This window comes from Lactuca virosa, chromosome 5, assembly GCF_052849685.1.
Source record: "Lactuca virosa cultivar CGN04683 chromosome 5, Lactuca_virosa_CGN04683_v6, whole genome shotgun sequence".
Taxonomy (NCBI): domain Eukaryota; kingdom Viridiplantae; phylum Streptophyta; class Magnoliopsida; order Asterales; family Asteraceae; genus Lactuca; species Lactuca virosa.
The window spans coordinates 311594308-311608150 of NC_136430.1; the positions used below are offsets into that span (position 1 = coordinate 311594308).

Below are 13843 nucleotides of genomic sequence, written 5' to 3' on the forward strand. Positions count from 1 at the left end.
TGTAAAAAGAAATAAAAAAAAGAGTTGAAGGATCGTTTCTACAACAAAAAAAAAAACTAAAAGAGTTGAAGGACCATTTCTACAACTTGGATGATTTATGAAGAGCAAAGAAGAATGCAAGGCAATTTCAATAATGTGGATTCCAATTTCAATAAAATGAGGCATTTTTTAAAGTATTACCTCCTAAGAGCATCACGTTTTGTTAATTTGCAGTATTAGGCTACAGTCGCCACCTCTCTCGCCAAACACTTGCTACCGATATTTACACCATCTTGTATGAGTCGCTAAGGGACTCGCCAGTGACGAATCACAACTGTAGCAGCGAGAAGAAAGAGAAGGAAAAGATTGACTGTGTTTGGTTAGGGTTGTTTTTATTTATTTATTTATTTTTCAAAACAAAACCTATTAAATTTCTCTCACAACCACTCCCTACCTTTTTTAACATTTACAATATAAAAACCTATGCAACAATAAAAAATCCTAAATTGATCGCCTAAACCACATATCCAAATTCCACTAAATGGGTTGACCCTAAACCACATACCCTAATTATACGGACGAATCCTCCATTTACTCTATCCAACAATCTGATATCCTAATCGATCCTTATTTGATCGAGTTTCATAACCACATATCCACTGCCCCAGATCTGATACTTTCGGACACCGGATGACAGTTGATGTTAAGTTTCTGACACCTGATTGTGTAACATTCTGTTTTAAAATAAAATAAATAAAATAAAATAAAAGAAATAAAATGAATAAATAAATAGATAAATAAATAAATAATAAACCCTAAAACCCCGAGATATATTTTATATTTTATTTTATTTTAGCCTTAAATCTGTAATAATTTATCAGTTTTAGCCATAAGAAGTTAAATGGTATAATTACTAGAATTTGGAGTCTATATTGTAATATTAGGACTTGAAATGTAAAAGATTTTGTGAAGCGTAGGTGATTAGTAATTATTGGATTTAAATTGTAAAGGAATTGTAGAGGCAGGGACCAATCTCGTTAAAATACATCCAAGTTTGGTAAAACACGGACTTGAACCCGTGATTCCTTACCCCTCCCGTTTTTAGAGTGCAACACCCGAAAACCCCAACTCTAAAACACTCTTTCAGCCGCCACCTTAATCCCGGGCATCCCAGCCGCCGCCGGCCTGCTGCTGTGAACAACCGCTGCCGCCACCTCCGTTCCTTGCTGCACCTAACCGCCGACCATCGCGGCTACCTTCCCTTCCGGAGAGAATGAGTGGCCACCGTGAGTGCGTCCGCTGCCACCATTCCTCCATCTTCTTCTTCTTCTTTCTGTCGCCATCTGCAACCGCAACACGGCAGTTGTCGGTGCTGCTCCGACTGCCCCTCGCCTTCTTTCTGTCCTGCAGAAGCTAGCTGCCGCCGCCGCCGCTCGTACGGCCCTCCCATCCACTATCCGCTGCTCCGGTCGTCGTACCACCCCCGAAGAGGAAGAAACCAAAAGTTATGTATCTAGCTTTATCGTAGCTTTCACGTCATAACACACTTCTATCTGCATCTGTCTATGAGTCAGTTCAAAAGGATTTGGATTACGCACAACACAAACACTCCAGTCTCCATTATGTGTAATAGTTTGTGTGAATTGTTTGATTTAACAACACACACAATATGCATCTTCCTTAATGTGTGACCTAAAACATGATTTGAATTGAGTGTATGATCTGAATATTCGTGAATTTATTGAAATTTGGGTTAAATTATGTGATGAAGGCAACAACGATTGCGGCTTTTGCGATAATGACAGTTGAAGATTCAAAAAAGTTGCTTTTACCAGAATTCTACCCTTCTTAGGTTGTTTTCTCACAGAGACAGAAGTTGAGTGATACTTTTCTACCTTACATTCTTCCCGCTTTTGTACTTTCTCTCCGCTTTCTTTCTATCTTCTTCAGGGACTGATTATTCTGCTTAATCTTTCAGTTGACCTGGCTTAATAACTATGGAGTTGGAAATGAATTGGGAGTTGAAAATAGTTTATTTCAGGAAACAAATTGGTGTGCTTTAGAATACCAACTATACAGGTCCAAACATTTCTTTGGTTTGTAGACATTGTTATGCCAAATTAATTTTTAATATGTGCTTCAATTTCACAATGAATTCCAACACAACAATTTGTTAATATATGAATTATGAGCGCAGACAAGGTTCACAAATTCATCCCTATAATCAAACACACCTTCAATCTTACAAGTTGATCAAGATGCCTCAAGTGAAGATTATAGCTAAGAATTTCATGGACATGGTGTCCTCCTTACCTGCCATGAAGCTCGACAAGCTATACGAGAATGCCTTCATTTGTGAAGCTATTCTCAGGTTATCTGTTTAAGTCCATCACTTTTTCATTGTTAATATATGTTTGATGTTTGATCATTTACACAATGTGTTAACCACATTTTGTTGCTCAGGTCTTTGCCACCATTGGCCAAAAAGTATGTTCTCCAGTTGTTGTACATAGATGTGCCTGTGTCAGCCAGTTCATTGCAAGAATGGGTTCTTGTTGATGGTGCTTCAAAGCATAGAGTTGTTGTTGATAGACTCATTCAATTGAGAGTATTTACTGAACCTGTTGATAGGTACATGTGTTTGCTTAATTCCCTTTTACTTTTTTCTTTTTCAAACAGAGTTCCCTTCACCTATCTGGTTTATCTTTTGATGGATGATTTTTAGTTCATTAGATCATTGCCTACTTCATTTGCCATTTAATTCAAGATTATATAACCTTTTGAATTAAGTCTTATTTGCTGAAGTCCTGAATTGAGTCTGCAGGAAGAAGGAAGCCACTTACAGGTTAAACCTGATGTTTCAGATGAACCTTCGGAAGCATGTTGTTCATGGGTAAGTCATATGACTTAGTGGACTTAATGGTGATATGACTTAAATCACTTAATCTGGTAAGCTATATGTGTGTGTCTCTATTTGACTTAATGCTGAAAGAATGACTTAATGGGAAAAAAACTTATATACCTCTATTGTTGAAATTTGTATCCCAACTCATCTCCAATGCTGATTGCTTATGCGTGTATGTATGTATGTATGTATGTATGTATGTATGTGACATTTGAGGTGGTTTTTGTAGTTGTGTGTTACCAAGAGAACCTATGGCTGCAAATATAACAGTAAGACTCCCAAGCTTAGAGGAGTTAGACAACTATGCTGCTCAACAATGGGAGGTATGAAACCTTGTATAATCTTTTTATGTACTTTGTGTTACTTTCATTAAATTGTGAAGAATATATTTCGGTTTCTATCTTTAATCATTTTGCAGCTTCAGTATCTGTATGTTCTCTTTGATGACTTGCTATTGTGGCAATTTAGTGTTTCTTGCTGCATCTCATAAACTCTGCTGAAGTTGAGGTTACAACAAAGAGCATCATGATGGTTCCTTCCATGATGAAAGTCTCCCAACGAGGCCTTTTAAGTCAAAGGTGGTTTTCAAATTATTTCTTAAAATTATATACCATTTTTCTCTTTAAAGTATGAATCTCATGATGGTTGATTCACATTTCCATAGGGACAATGAAGGTTCTCGGCTCACAGAAAGTGGTTTTCATTTCCTGGTATGAAAAATATGTACTTGAATTTATTTATATTCTGTATTTTATTAAAATTATTGATATCCATTTTTTTTTTTTGCATTACAGCTAATGGATACCAATGCACAACTCTGGTATATCATCAGGGAGTATATCAGTAATTCTGAGGTATTCATATTTTTTGCATCTGTATCCAATTTTGACAACAATTTTTCTATATTCTCTAAATACTATATTTTGAGTCCTTTTTGAACTTTTTATGAACAGGACAGAGGAGTGGACTCTGCAGATCTGATCTCATTTCTGCTAGAACTTAGCTTTCATGTTACTGGCGAGGTATCAATTTTTTTTTAATATATATATATTTTAAAACATAAATGTGATTTGAAAACAAAAACTGGCATATAATATGAACACTTTAGATGAGATACAAAGGATAACAGTTAAAGATCTTGCAGACTTGGGACTCATCAAACTCCAGAACTGCCTTTGTTAAGTTGTTTCTTCTTTAATATAAACATGGACCTACACATTCATAGCAGAATTTCATGTCTGATAGCTGAAGGTGCTTCTAGAACTGCCTTTAAGCCTTCTAAAATTGTGAATTAGTCTATTGGGTTTTTCTTTTATTATTGGCAAGATTGCATATTGGGTGATGATGTCAACTCTGACCAACCAAGATTTCAATTATTCTTTTAGCAGTTCAAGTACAATACTTAATCTGTGATTAGATATCCCTAACCAGTTTGTAAGGTAAGGTCTTAACCTGTCTCATATTGGTCTATGTAAGCTTTCAACTGGGCCATTTGTTTATTTTTTGTTATTTGACTTCTATACTGAAATAAACTTTCAGTTACATCCTCTCTCTCTCTCTCTCATATATATATTTAGAAAAATAAAGTTTTAAGATTGCTAACGGTTAAAACTTTATTTAATCTTAATCTCTTTTCTTAATCCAGGGTTATCTTCTTCTCCACTGATGCTAATTCCATTTTTGCCCTTCAGATTCCAAATATACCGGGCAGGGGAGCTTTACAAACATAAATCATGGCTTTTAAGGGCTTTACATCTTATAATTGGTGGAAGGTGTGTACAATAACAATATAACATGCATATACTAAATTTGTTTCTATTAATTCAAGTTTCTATTAAAAGATTCAAGTGTTTTTTTAATTACAGGTTTTGATGGGGAGGCTTTTGGAAGGTATTTAATGAATATTTTAATTACAGGTTTGGGGGAAGAATGAATATACAGATGTCGAGCTTGATAGGGTGCGTGAAAAATGGGATACTTATGTCATAAACTTAATTTACGAGTGATGTATTTGACAATTACTTTTTGATGAATTTGGAACGTATTTTTGAATTTGACACTATAGTTTGTGTAATTTAAACAATAAATTTGTAATTTAGTTTGATTAAGATTTGGTAGAATATATATATATATATATATATATATATATATATATATATATATATATATATATAATTTAAAAAAACTATAAAACCAAGACATACAAAGCATGTCGTAAAAATATGTCAAAAATCATATTGTACAAAACATGTCGTAATTTGAAGTCGTAAATGTCCGTCATAAATACAAAAAAGTTACGAATTATGACAAACAAAGTCAGTCGTAAATGTATGTCGAAAACGCATGTCGTAATTGTTGGTCATGAAAGTCTGTCGTAAACTTTATGACAGACCTAATGTCTGTCATTTTCCTTTATGACATGGCTTTCAATGACAGACAGTTGTCTGTCATATATAAGCATTTATGACAAACATTGTCTGTTAAGGAAAACCTTTTTTCTAGTAGTGCAAATTAGGATTTAGATATCTGTACATTTCATAACATAAATATTTTGCAATAAATAGAACATGCATGCAATTCCTTCAATTTGCAATCCATAATATGATACAAAACATCACATATATTCATCACATCAATAATTAAACATTACAAGTCTATAACTGGTTCATGTTTGGTCATCGCATGTCATAACACTTTATTACCAATATACCAAAAATGAATATACCAAAAATGGGGTATACTTACTAAAACACATGATCACTATCACATTAATATCTTACATGATACCTAAAAGTTGTGATGTTACATGAAAGTATGATTCTCTAATAGGTAAATGAATAAAAATATGTTAGTTTTTTTTTTTCTAATAGGTAAATGAATGTTAATTAATATGTTAGAGTTTTCTTGTATTTAGCCCTATTTCTATAGTAGGGTTTCGTTCTTCAAAATCATATTATATACTTATAACATTTCCAAATTATAGTAAGAAAAACCTATGTACTTTTATATTCTGCAGGTAAATTCCTATAAACCAATTTCAAGGAATGGGTAATAATCCAAAATTTTAAATAATACCTAGTTTCGAGTATTTCAATAAATTAACGGACTTCTTGCAAGACTTTATTTTTGTTTACATTAATTTGATCAACTAATTCACATAAGTGGATAAAAATTGGAAAAACCTTAACATTCGCTCCCTCTTTCTCCTTCTCTTAAATTATTCTTACTCTTATCTTTTCTTTATGGAATATTTAATTGATTGATTTGATTCAAATTGAACAACAATATGCAATGTGAGTGGCAATATATTATTTTGTTTAAATATGTAGTCGACAAAATAATGGAAATAGAATCACCATTATGTACATTTTAGATTTTTATCTAATAATGTATTCAAAGTCAAATAAGCTTTTATATTATTTAAATAAATTATAAATTATCGTTGTATTATGTTCTTTTCCAATGCACTTCTCGGTTGAATTGATATATTTTAATATAGGTTATGTTGAATAAGATCCGATCTCCCAAAAGCATAAAACTAACATAAGAGATACGATTGATAACCAAATACCAAATACCAAATACAAACAACTGGAACAATAAAGTTTAAAATCAGAAAATTGAAATACATACATTTATTTTGCTATTTATTAACATTAATTCAAACCACAACGTTGCCCTTACACCAGCCATATTTTTTTAAGATCTTGGAGGTATAATCATCAAACTTTCGGTGTTCTTCGACCTGAAAATTTGATCCAGTTGAGGACTGATATTCAAAGCAGATTGTAAAACCTCAGGTGATAATGCCTTCCAAACCGACACTTTTCCAGCTAGTTGCTCGAAAACAGGCCTGTAAAAACACTCAAATTGTGAACAAACATGAGAAAGAGAATTTGATGCTAAATCAATTTAACGAGTGAATATATAAAATATGACTCACTTGGAGGTATTTGTGATCGAGAAAAGCTCCATTCCACACTCGTCTGCAATCACAGTAACAGCAAAGAATTGAGGAACAACCATCAATTCCCCTTCTCCCACTTCATCATCAAAACTAGGAGTTCCATCACCACCCACGACCCGGATCCGACCACTTCCCTTGGCAACATAAATGGCTTGAACCGACCCGTCTGCCACATAGCTTGGTGCCAATATAGCCTTACCTTTCAGTCTCACAAATCTTGCACTCAAACCCATCCCAACAAGCATCGGAAAATCTTTTTCCGTCAAGGAATTGATGATTCCACCGCCCTTCACAACCACATCCGCTTCTGGTTCCGGAGTATCAATGGCTCCATATAGTTTCTCCTTAACGTGTTCACTTGCGTTGGGAAACGCAATTCCATTCCTCAGTTTAACAATCAGAGCACCTGGTTGGCTTGTTGCAATATCTTCCGCTTCCTTGTTGTTCAGGCCGAAGACTTTAGCAACAACATCTGATTGGAATCCGCGTAGAATCCCAAGAACTCCAGCCATGAAAAAGTAGGTGAATTGACCTGGCATTTGAGCTTTGGTAGTTTCACCGATGAATACAATGGTCATATCGGTTTCACCACCGTTGAACCACCATGACACCACCCCACTTGGCAGTGGAATTACATCCCCTTTCTTGATCACTACGACTGTTTCTTCCGTACTGTTAGGTGCCACCAATCCAACCGTGCACACACCTGTATACATGAAGGATATATAGATTCATGGTCATTGATTATCAAAATTACGTCGACGGTATATATACGAACGTACCTTGAAGAACATAACCGAATTTGGAGGAATCAGCATAGTGAGGAAGAGCGAATCCAAGAGGGTGGAGGAGAAGCTTGCCGGCACCTAGCTTTGAATCCTTCAATAATGGAGATTTGGAAGTTGATCATGAATAGTAACCTCCACCGTCACCCTCATAGGCCGTCTCGTCCGCCGCCTCCGCCACCAATTTCATCTCCATGTTTATTTTTGATGTCGAAAATGTGAGATTTGCAAAATATATGTATCGGGAATGTAAAAGTTTGATTCCGTTCTACAATGGAAATGTGGGATATTTTTCGTTGCAGACAGGGGAGTGGTACATACATGAGTTTTTATACTAAGAGTAAACGGAAAGACTTCACGGTCTTTAGCGGCTTTAGTCCTTTTGACAAAAACATTTGCAACCAAGGTCCTTGTGGTCACTCATTCAAACTAGTTATACTTTTTATATTGATTTTCTATTTATTAATTGTTTTAATTATTTAAAAATAAAAATGCTCCAACCACTGCCCATTCATTCCCCCTCCTGCCTCTTTTCCTCATGTTCACGTGTCTCCCTCTCTAACACCTTGTTCTCGAGCTCAACTTAACGAGGGAAATGAATGGACATGGATGAAAGTGAAAAGAATCGTTGTTCCTGAGTTTTTAAAAAGATGAATCGGAAGGTCAACTTTCCCTTTAACTTTCCTTTAAAATTTGGAATGTTTGTTTTCCTTTGACTTCTCTGCAACTCGGGAACACAAAATACAATTTTCTTTCCCTTTTTTCTCTCTTCTTTTTTCTTTATATAGTCTTTCCCCTTCTTTTCTTTTCTTTTCTTTGCTAAATATTGGAAACAAGGAGTTAACCCTAACACACTTCACCTTATTCTCTCTTCTTCTTTTCCCTAAAACCTAACCTACATCGAAAAGCACCAAGACCAACCCTCATCTTCCTTCTTCGTGTCTCTTTTTTACAGTTGCGCTAACCAAACACAACTACCTTCACCGTCATTTAGCTTTGTCGTTGACCAACATAACCACACCAACACACACTGCCCTTTTGTAATTTTAAGACCACCGATTGCCACCATTTGTTTCTCTACTATATTGTAACATCCCGAAAATCAAGGTTAAAAATTTCATTTCTAATATACAAATTCAAACATGTTCCAAAATAAAACAATTATCAGAGTAACTCCCAAAATCATAAGCCGGGCCCTTCCCTTTCGAACCGGAAGTACCTGAAACCATAAACCACAAACTGTAAGCACAAAGCTTAGTGAGTTCCCCAAAATACCACATACCATACATAACCATGAGCCAAACATATCAGACATATCCAATCAATCAATAAAAGTGCTATGTGCCAACCATAGTCTTGCCATTATGCCACGAGCCGCCTCGTAGTCTTCCTTGCCAGGCCGGGGGCCAAAACCATGGGTCTTACAGACAAGTGCCAGGAGCCACCTCCGGATCTTCCATGCAAGCATCACAAAGACAACTAGCATACAACCTACAACTACTTAAATAATACTTGCCAGAGTTCAGACTTTGGTCTTGCATATAATTTGCCAAGAGCCACCTCCTGGTCTTTCATACATAATGTCAAGTGCTACCCCCGGGTCTTCCTACAATAAATAAACCAAATGGGTCGGCATTGGTGCCTTCGACCCATAGAATAGTGAGGAGACTCACCTCGAATGCAGAAGCTCACTAAAAGAAATCCCCAGCTGTCGTCCTGACGACTACCCAAGCTATCAGAACCAACATAACACCCAATCAGCAATTGGATTCCAATCTAAGGCCCATAATCCATACTTGGGGTAAAATGACCATTTTACCCATGACCCAACATGAACCAAAACTGAGGCCCAAGCTCAAGACCAAAAAGGCCCAAAACCAAAAAGATCCATAAAGGCCCACTAATGGCCCAATTTTCCAAATTAGGCGCAACCCCATATGGGCCTTATCCTTGTAACACCCATAAAAATTCGAGCCAATTTAAAACTTTTTAAATCATATAAAACCATTCAGTTATTACAATTTGTTTTCAAAATAGTTTAAACATTAGAGTTCCCAGAAATCCTAATCATGAATCGAGGAAGTGTACGGTCACGCCTAAACTGAAACTGTAAGCCCGAAAGCTTAGTGAGTTACCCCCAAAATACCCATACACACACCAATACACATACAATAACAAACAACATACTATGGGTCCAATCATCCGTCGGGATGGAATACCGTCCAATCAACCATCGGGTTGGAATACCCCAGGCCCACAACCATCAGGTTGGAATACCCACCTACTACGAGTCCAATCATCCTCGGGATGGAATACTCTCGGCCCACAACCAACAGGTTGGAATGCCCACACACAATACATATATCACAGATACTATGGGTCCAATCATCCATCGGGATGGAATACCCCCGACCCACAACCATCGGGTTGGAATGTCCTCATACTATGAGTCCAATCATCCTCGGGATGGAATACTCACGGCCCACAACCATCGGGTTGGATTTCCCATAACCAATCAAACATGTGTACCTATATCAGATAATCATATAACAAACTATAGAGACAACATACTAGGGTCCTATCATCCTCGAAATGGAATACCCTCAACTACCAATCAATCATGTGCACATATAACAGGTAATCTCCTACCAGCATACAGACAGTCAGACCAACTACAGGTCTCTAAGCATAACCACATCCTATCTACCAGGATACCGATCTAACATAGCATACCAACATATAACCATCCTATTTACCAGGATACCGATCTAACATAGCATTCCAACATATAACCATCCTATCTACCAGGATACCGATCTAACATATCATAACAATATCAATTCCAAATAACAAATCAAAGGGCCGGCCTTGGTGCCTTAGACCCTTGAGTACAGTGAGGATAACTCACCTCGCAAGTAGCTCGGAAGATAGGGTCAAACTCCTCCAAATGTGACTCCAACTCCCACACCTATTTTCACCAATGTCCATTGCTATAAATATCCAATTTACCAAAATACCCTCAGAAGTCAACTGGTCAACCCTTGGTCAAAGTCAAAGTCAACTACCAAGGTCAACAGTCCATGTTGACCTCAACTCGTCGAGTACCCTCAGCTACTCGCCGAGTTCCTTGCATAACTTGCCAACTCGCCGAGTCACTCGTCTGACACGCCGATCCCAAGGCAAACTTCATCGGACTCGCCGAGTCACTCTACTGACTCGCCGAGTCTACGTCAATCTTCATCGGACTCGCCGAGTTGACCATGCAACTCGCCGAGTCCCTTCAATCCTTCATCCATACAGAAGCTTCTTCGTGAAACCAAGGCTCCAAATTGTAGATCTAGGCTCCTAGGGTGTTGTTATCACGTAAAGTTGCTAACTTTACGTGCATGCAAGGCTCTATGGAACTAAAACACTCATACCTAGCATTAGGAGAAGGTTTTGGACATGAAGGAGGGTCAAAGCTTCATAAAGCTTGAGGCTCTCTGTCCACAAAGCCTAGGGGAGTCAAGATCTGAAACTTTGCCCTTGTGACAAGCTCAAACCTGAAAATGACTCGATCTTGCCCTAGAATTGACCATTCTCTTCCACAAAGGGGAGATCTAAGCAATGAAATGTAAAGGTGGTAGCTTTATACCTTAATCTTGATGCCACAAAACTGGAAAGGCTGGATCTACAAGCTTTTTCTTGTCCCAAGCTCTCAACTCTTCAAGAAATGCTCCAATACACTCTCTTTTGGTCTCACACACTCAAGAATAGATACTAGCTAGCTATTAGGGTTTTTCTCTGGACGTGAAGGTGACAAGGGAGGTTGGGAAGGAAAGTTAAGGACCTTTAAATAGGGTGCAAAACCCCGAAATTAGGGTTTCATATTCTAGCTCCTACTCGTCGAGTCCCTTCTTGGACTCGGCGAGTAGGTCACTTAAACACGTGGACCAACCCGCTGCTACTCGGCAAGTCAGGCAACCAACTCGTCGAGTAGACCCTAAAATCATGAGAACTTATAACCACAAATTGATACTCGGGAATCAGGGCGTTACAATTCTCCCCCACTTGAACTAGACTTCGTCCTTGAAGTCTGCTGCAGTGAACAACCTTGGATAGTGCTCCCGCATCTCTGCCTCCGGCTCCCACGTCCACTCGGACCCTCATTGGGGCTCCCACTGTACCTTTTCCAAAGGTACCTCCTTGTTCCGCATAACCTTCACTCTTCTCTCCAGAATGGCCACATGCCTCTCAACATAACAAAGGCGCTCACCGACCTGAATGTCATCCAACGATACTACCGCCTCCCGATCCATGATGCACTTTCGCAATTACGAAACGTGAAAGATGATGTGAAACCCAACCGAACCCTTTGCTGACAGGACATTTGTCCCACAACATCATACAAAATCAATCCACTGAAACACGAACACTCAGGCCTGGCCCAATCAGCCTCGGGCTGGTATACCAGGCATGCCTACGACGGGTCCAGTCATCCCTAGGATGGAATACCCTCGTATCACACACATGTTTGGCCAAGTCAACCCTCGGGTTGGAATACCAAACATATCAGGTCCAATCAATCATAGGGCCCGGTCATCATCAGGATGGAATACCCTATATTGGAATACCTCTAAGAACATAACTCAGGTCTACTCATATCTTGAGATCCAAGGATCTACCCTTGCGTCTCATCCACAATCCTCTGATTCGTCATAACCAAGTGTAACTCCCCCGAATCTCAACAATACATCCCTTCCGAACACGCTCCTACAAGATACATAACCATCACAATCTCTATGCCCACAACCTATGACTGGAATACCCTTACATGGTCCTCAACATAGGCCTGGATTGCTTCAGAGCCCACAACATGAGTCTGGTATGCCCTCTCCGACCCTCAACTCATGATTGGATTGCTCCCGATAACCTATCGACACCGTTGTCGTCACTTCAGTTGCCCAACACTCCGTCCTGGAGATACTCACCTCCTCCATTGCCCAAGAGGGCCTAATCCATGTCCTTTACAACACCGACATGTGACACAGTAATGAAACATCACCCTACACCATCCACTTATAGAACAAGTTACCACTCCAAAGTTTTCCAAGCTCTCCTTCATAACCACCGACAGCTCCTAAGAGCATTCAAAAGGTGATAACTAGCAAGCGTATAACGTATACTCAGTACTAGATCATATAACCTATACAAAGTCTCCAGCATGTATGGACCGCCTCAACCCAACCACTATGGAACCCATCATCCGAACCGCAACATATAACATCTTCCATAGCTAATGCCCAATCCGAGAATTCCCGATTCTCCCCCACTTAGAGCACTAACCACTACCCACTGGTGGCGAAGCTGATACGCGACTTAACCGAGTATTACCATTTTAATTTTAGAGGGGTTAACCCACGCAAAGCAATCCTCCTGATACGAAGTTACGAACTTCAAGAGAATCCGAATTCCCGCTGATGACCTTTGAATTTCCGAATACACTACTCGTCATAAGCTGGCGATCTCTACCCTAACTCCTTAACGTCGAATGCATCTTCAGATCCTAACCATCTAAAATCCCTTGACAATAAATTCTCCCTAACCTCTCTTATGTCTTAATAACTTATGCATAAAGAAAACGAAAGCTCACAATACAATCATAAACAAATGGATAGGAGAAAAGACATACCGGTCGTCACATCAGGTACAGCTCTGGCCTCCTCGACTGTAAGCTGGAAGGCGCGCCCTTGAGCCTTCGGAGGCTCTGGTCTACCCTGACCCCCACCAGTAATCCTCAGGGTGGCCGGCGCTGGAGCCTGCACCGGCCTGGCAGCTAGTAGGGGACACTGGGCCTTCATATGGCCCACCTGCTCATAATGGTAACAAATCCTAACACCAGCCCCTGGAGTCTGCTGCCTACAGTCCTTCGCGATGTGACCCTCCGTGCCACACTTGTGGCATCCTGAAGAAGATCGGCAAACCCCATCATGTACCTTGTCACACTTTCCACAAGTACGGCCCCTCTGACTCCCCTGTCTGTAATCAGCGGCCCTAAACCGTTTCGGCGCAAGCTGTGACTGCGTCGGGGCCTTTCTCTGCCCTCTCAGCTGAAGCTCAATCTCCAACTCTCGCCGCATGGCGGCCTCCTGCAGCTCTAGCAAGGTATCACATCTCTGCGTGGACACGAACTGTCTGATGTCCGTCTTGAGCATGCTCAGATATCGG

At 39.1% G+C, this 13843-nt stretch overlaps 2 protein-coding genes across 5 annotated transcripts; one reads left to right on the forward strand and one right to left on the reverse strand.

Annotated features, from left to right (window-relative positions):
- Positions 1–1955: 1955 nt before the first annotated feature.
- LOC145115849 (general transcription and DNA repair factor IIH subunit TFB2-like) lies at positions 1956–4992 on the forward strand. Of its 4 annotated transcripts, none has more exons than XM_079052209.1 (11): positions 1956–2058; positions 2177–2350; positions 2443–2610; positions 2804–2872; positions 3114–3207; positions 3353–3462; positions 3549–3594; positions 3679–3738; positions 3838–3906; positions 4576–4656; positions 4750–4992. In XM_079052209.1, exons 2-10 carry the CDS (start codon positions 2238–2240, stop codon positions 4612–4614), a joined length of 768 nt encoding a protein of 255 aa, XP_078908335.1. In that variant the 5' UTR covers positions 1956–2058; positions 2177–2237; the 3' UTR covers positions 4615–4656; positions 4750–4992. The 4 variants fall into 4 exon arrangements, with proteins under 4 accessions (XP_078908335.1, XP_078908333.1, XP_078908334.1 ...); XM_079052207.1 differs by having other exon boundaries at positions 1957–2058; positions 4530–4656; XM_079052208.1 differs by having other exon boundaries at positions 1957–2058; positions 4530–4656; positions 4801–4992.
- A 1431-nt stretch (positions 4993–6423) lies between these two features.
- Positions 6424–7923, reverse strand: LOC145116174 (13S globulin basic chain-like). Its single transcript, XM_079052531.1, has 3 exons — positions 7634–7923; positions 6828–7557; positions 6424–6737 (listed from the first exon to the last, which is right to left on the reverse strand). Exons 2-3 carry the CDS (start codon positions 7427–7429, stop codon positions 6584–6586), a joined length of 756 nt encoding a protein of 251 aa, XP_078908657.1. The 5' UTR covers positions 7430–7557; positions 7634–7923; the 3' UTR covers positions 6424–6583.
- Between the last annotated feature and the right edge of the window lie 5920 nt (positions 7924–13843).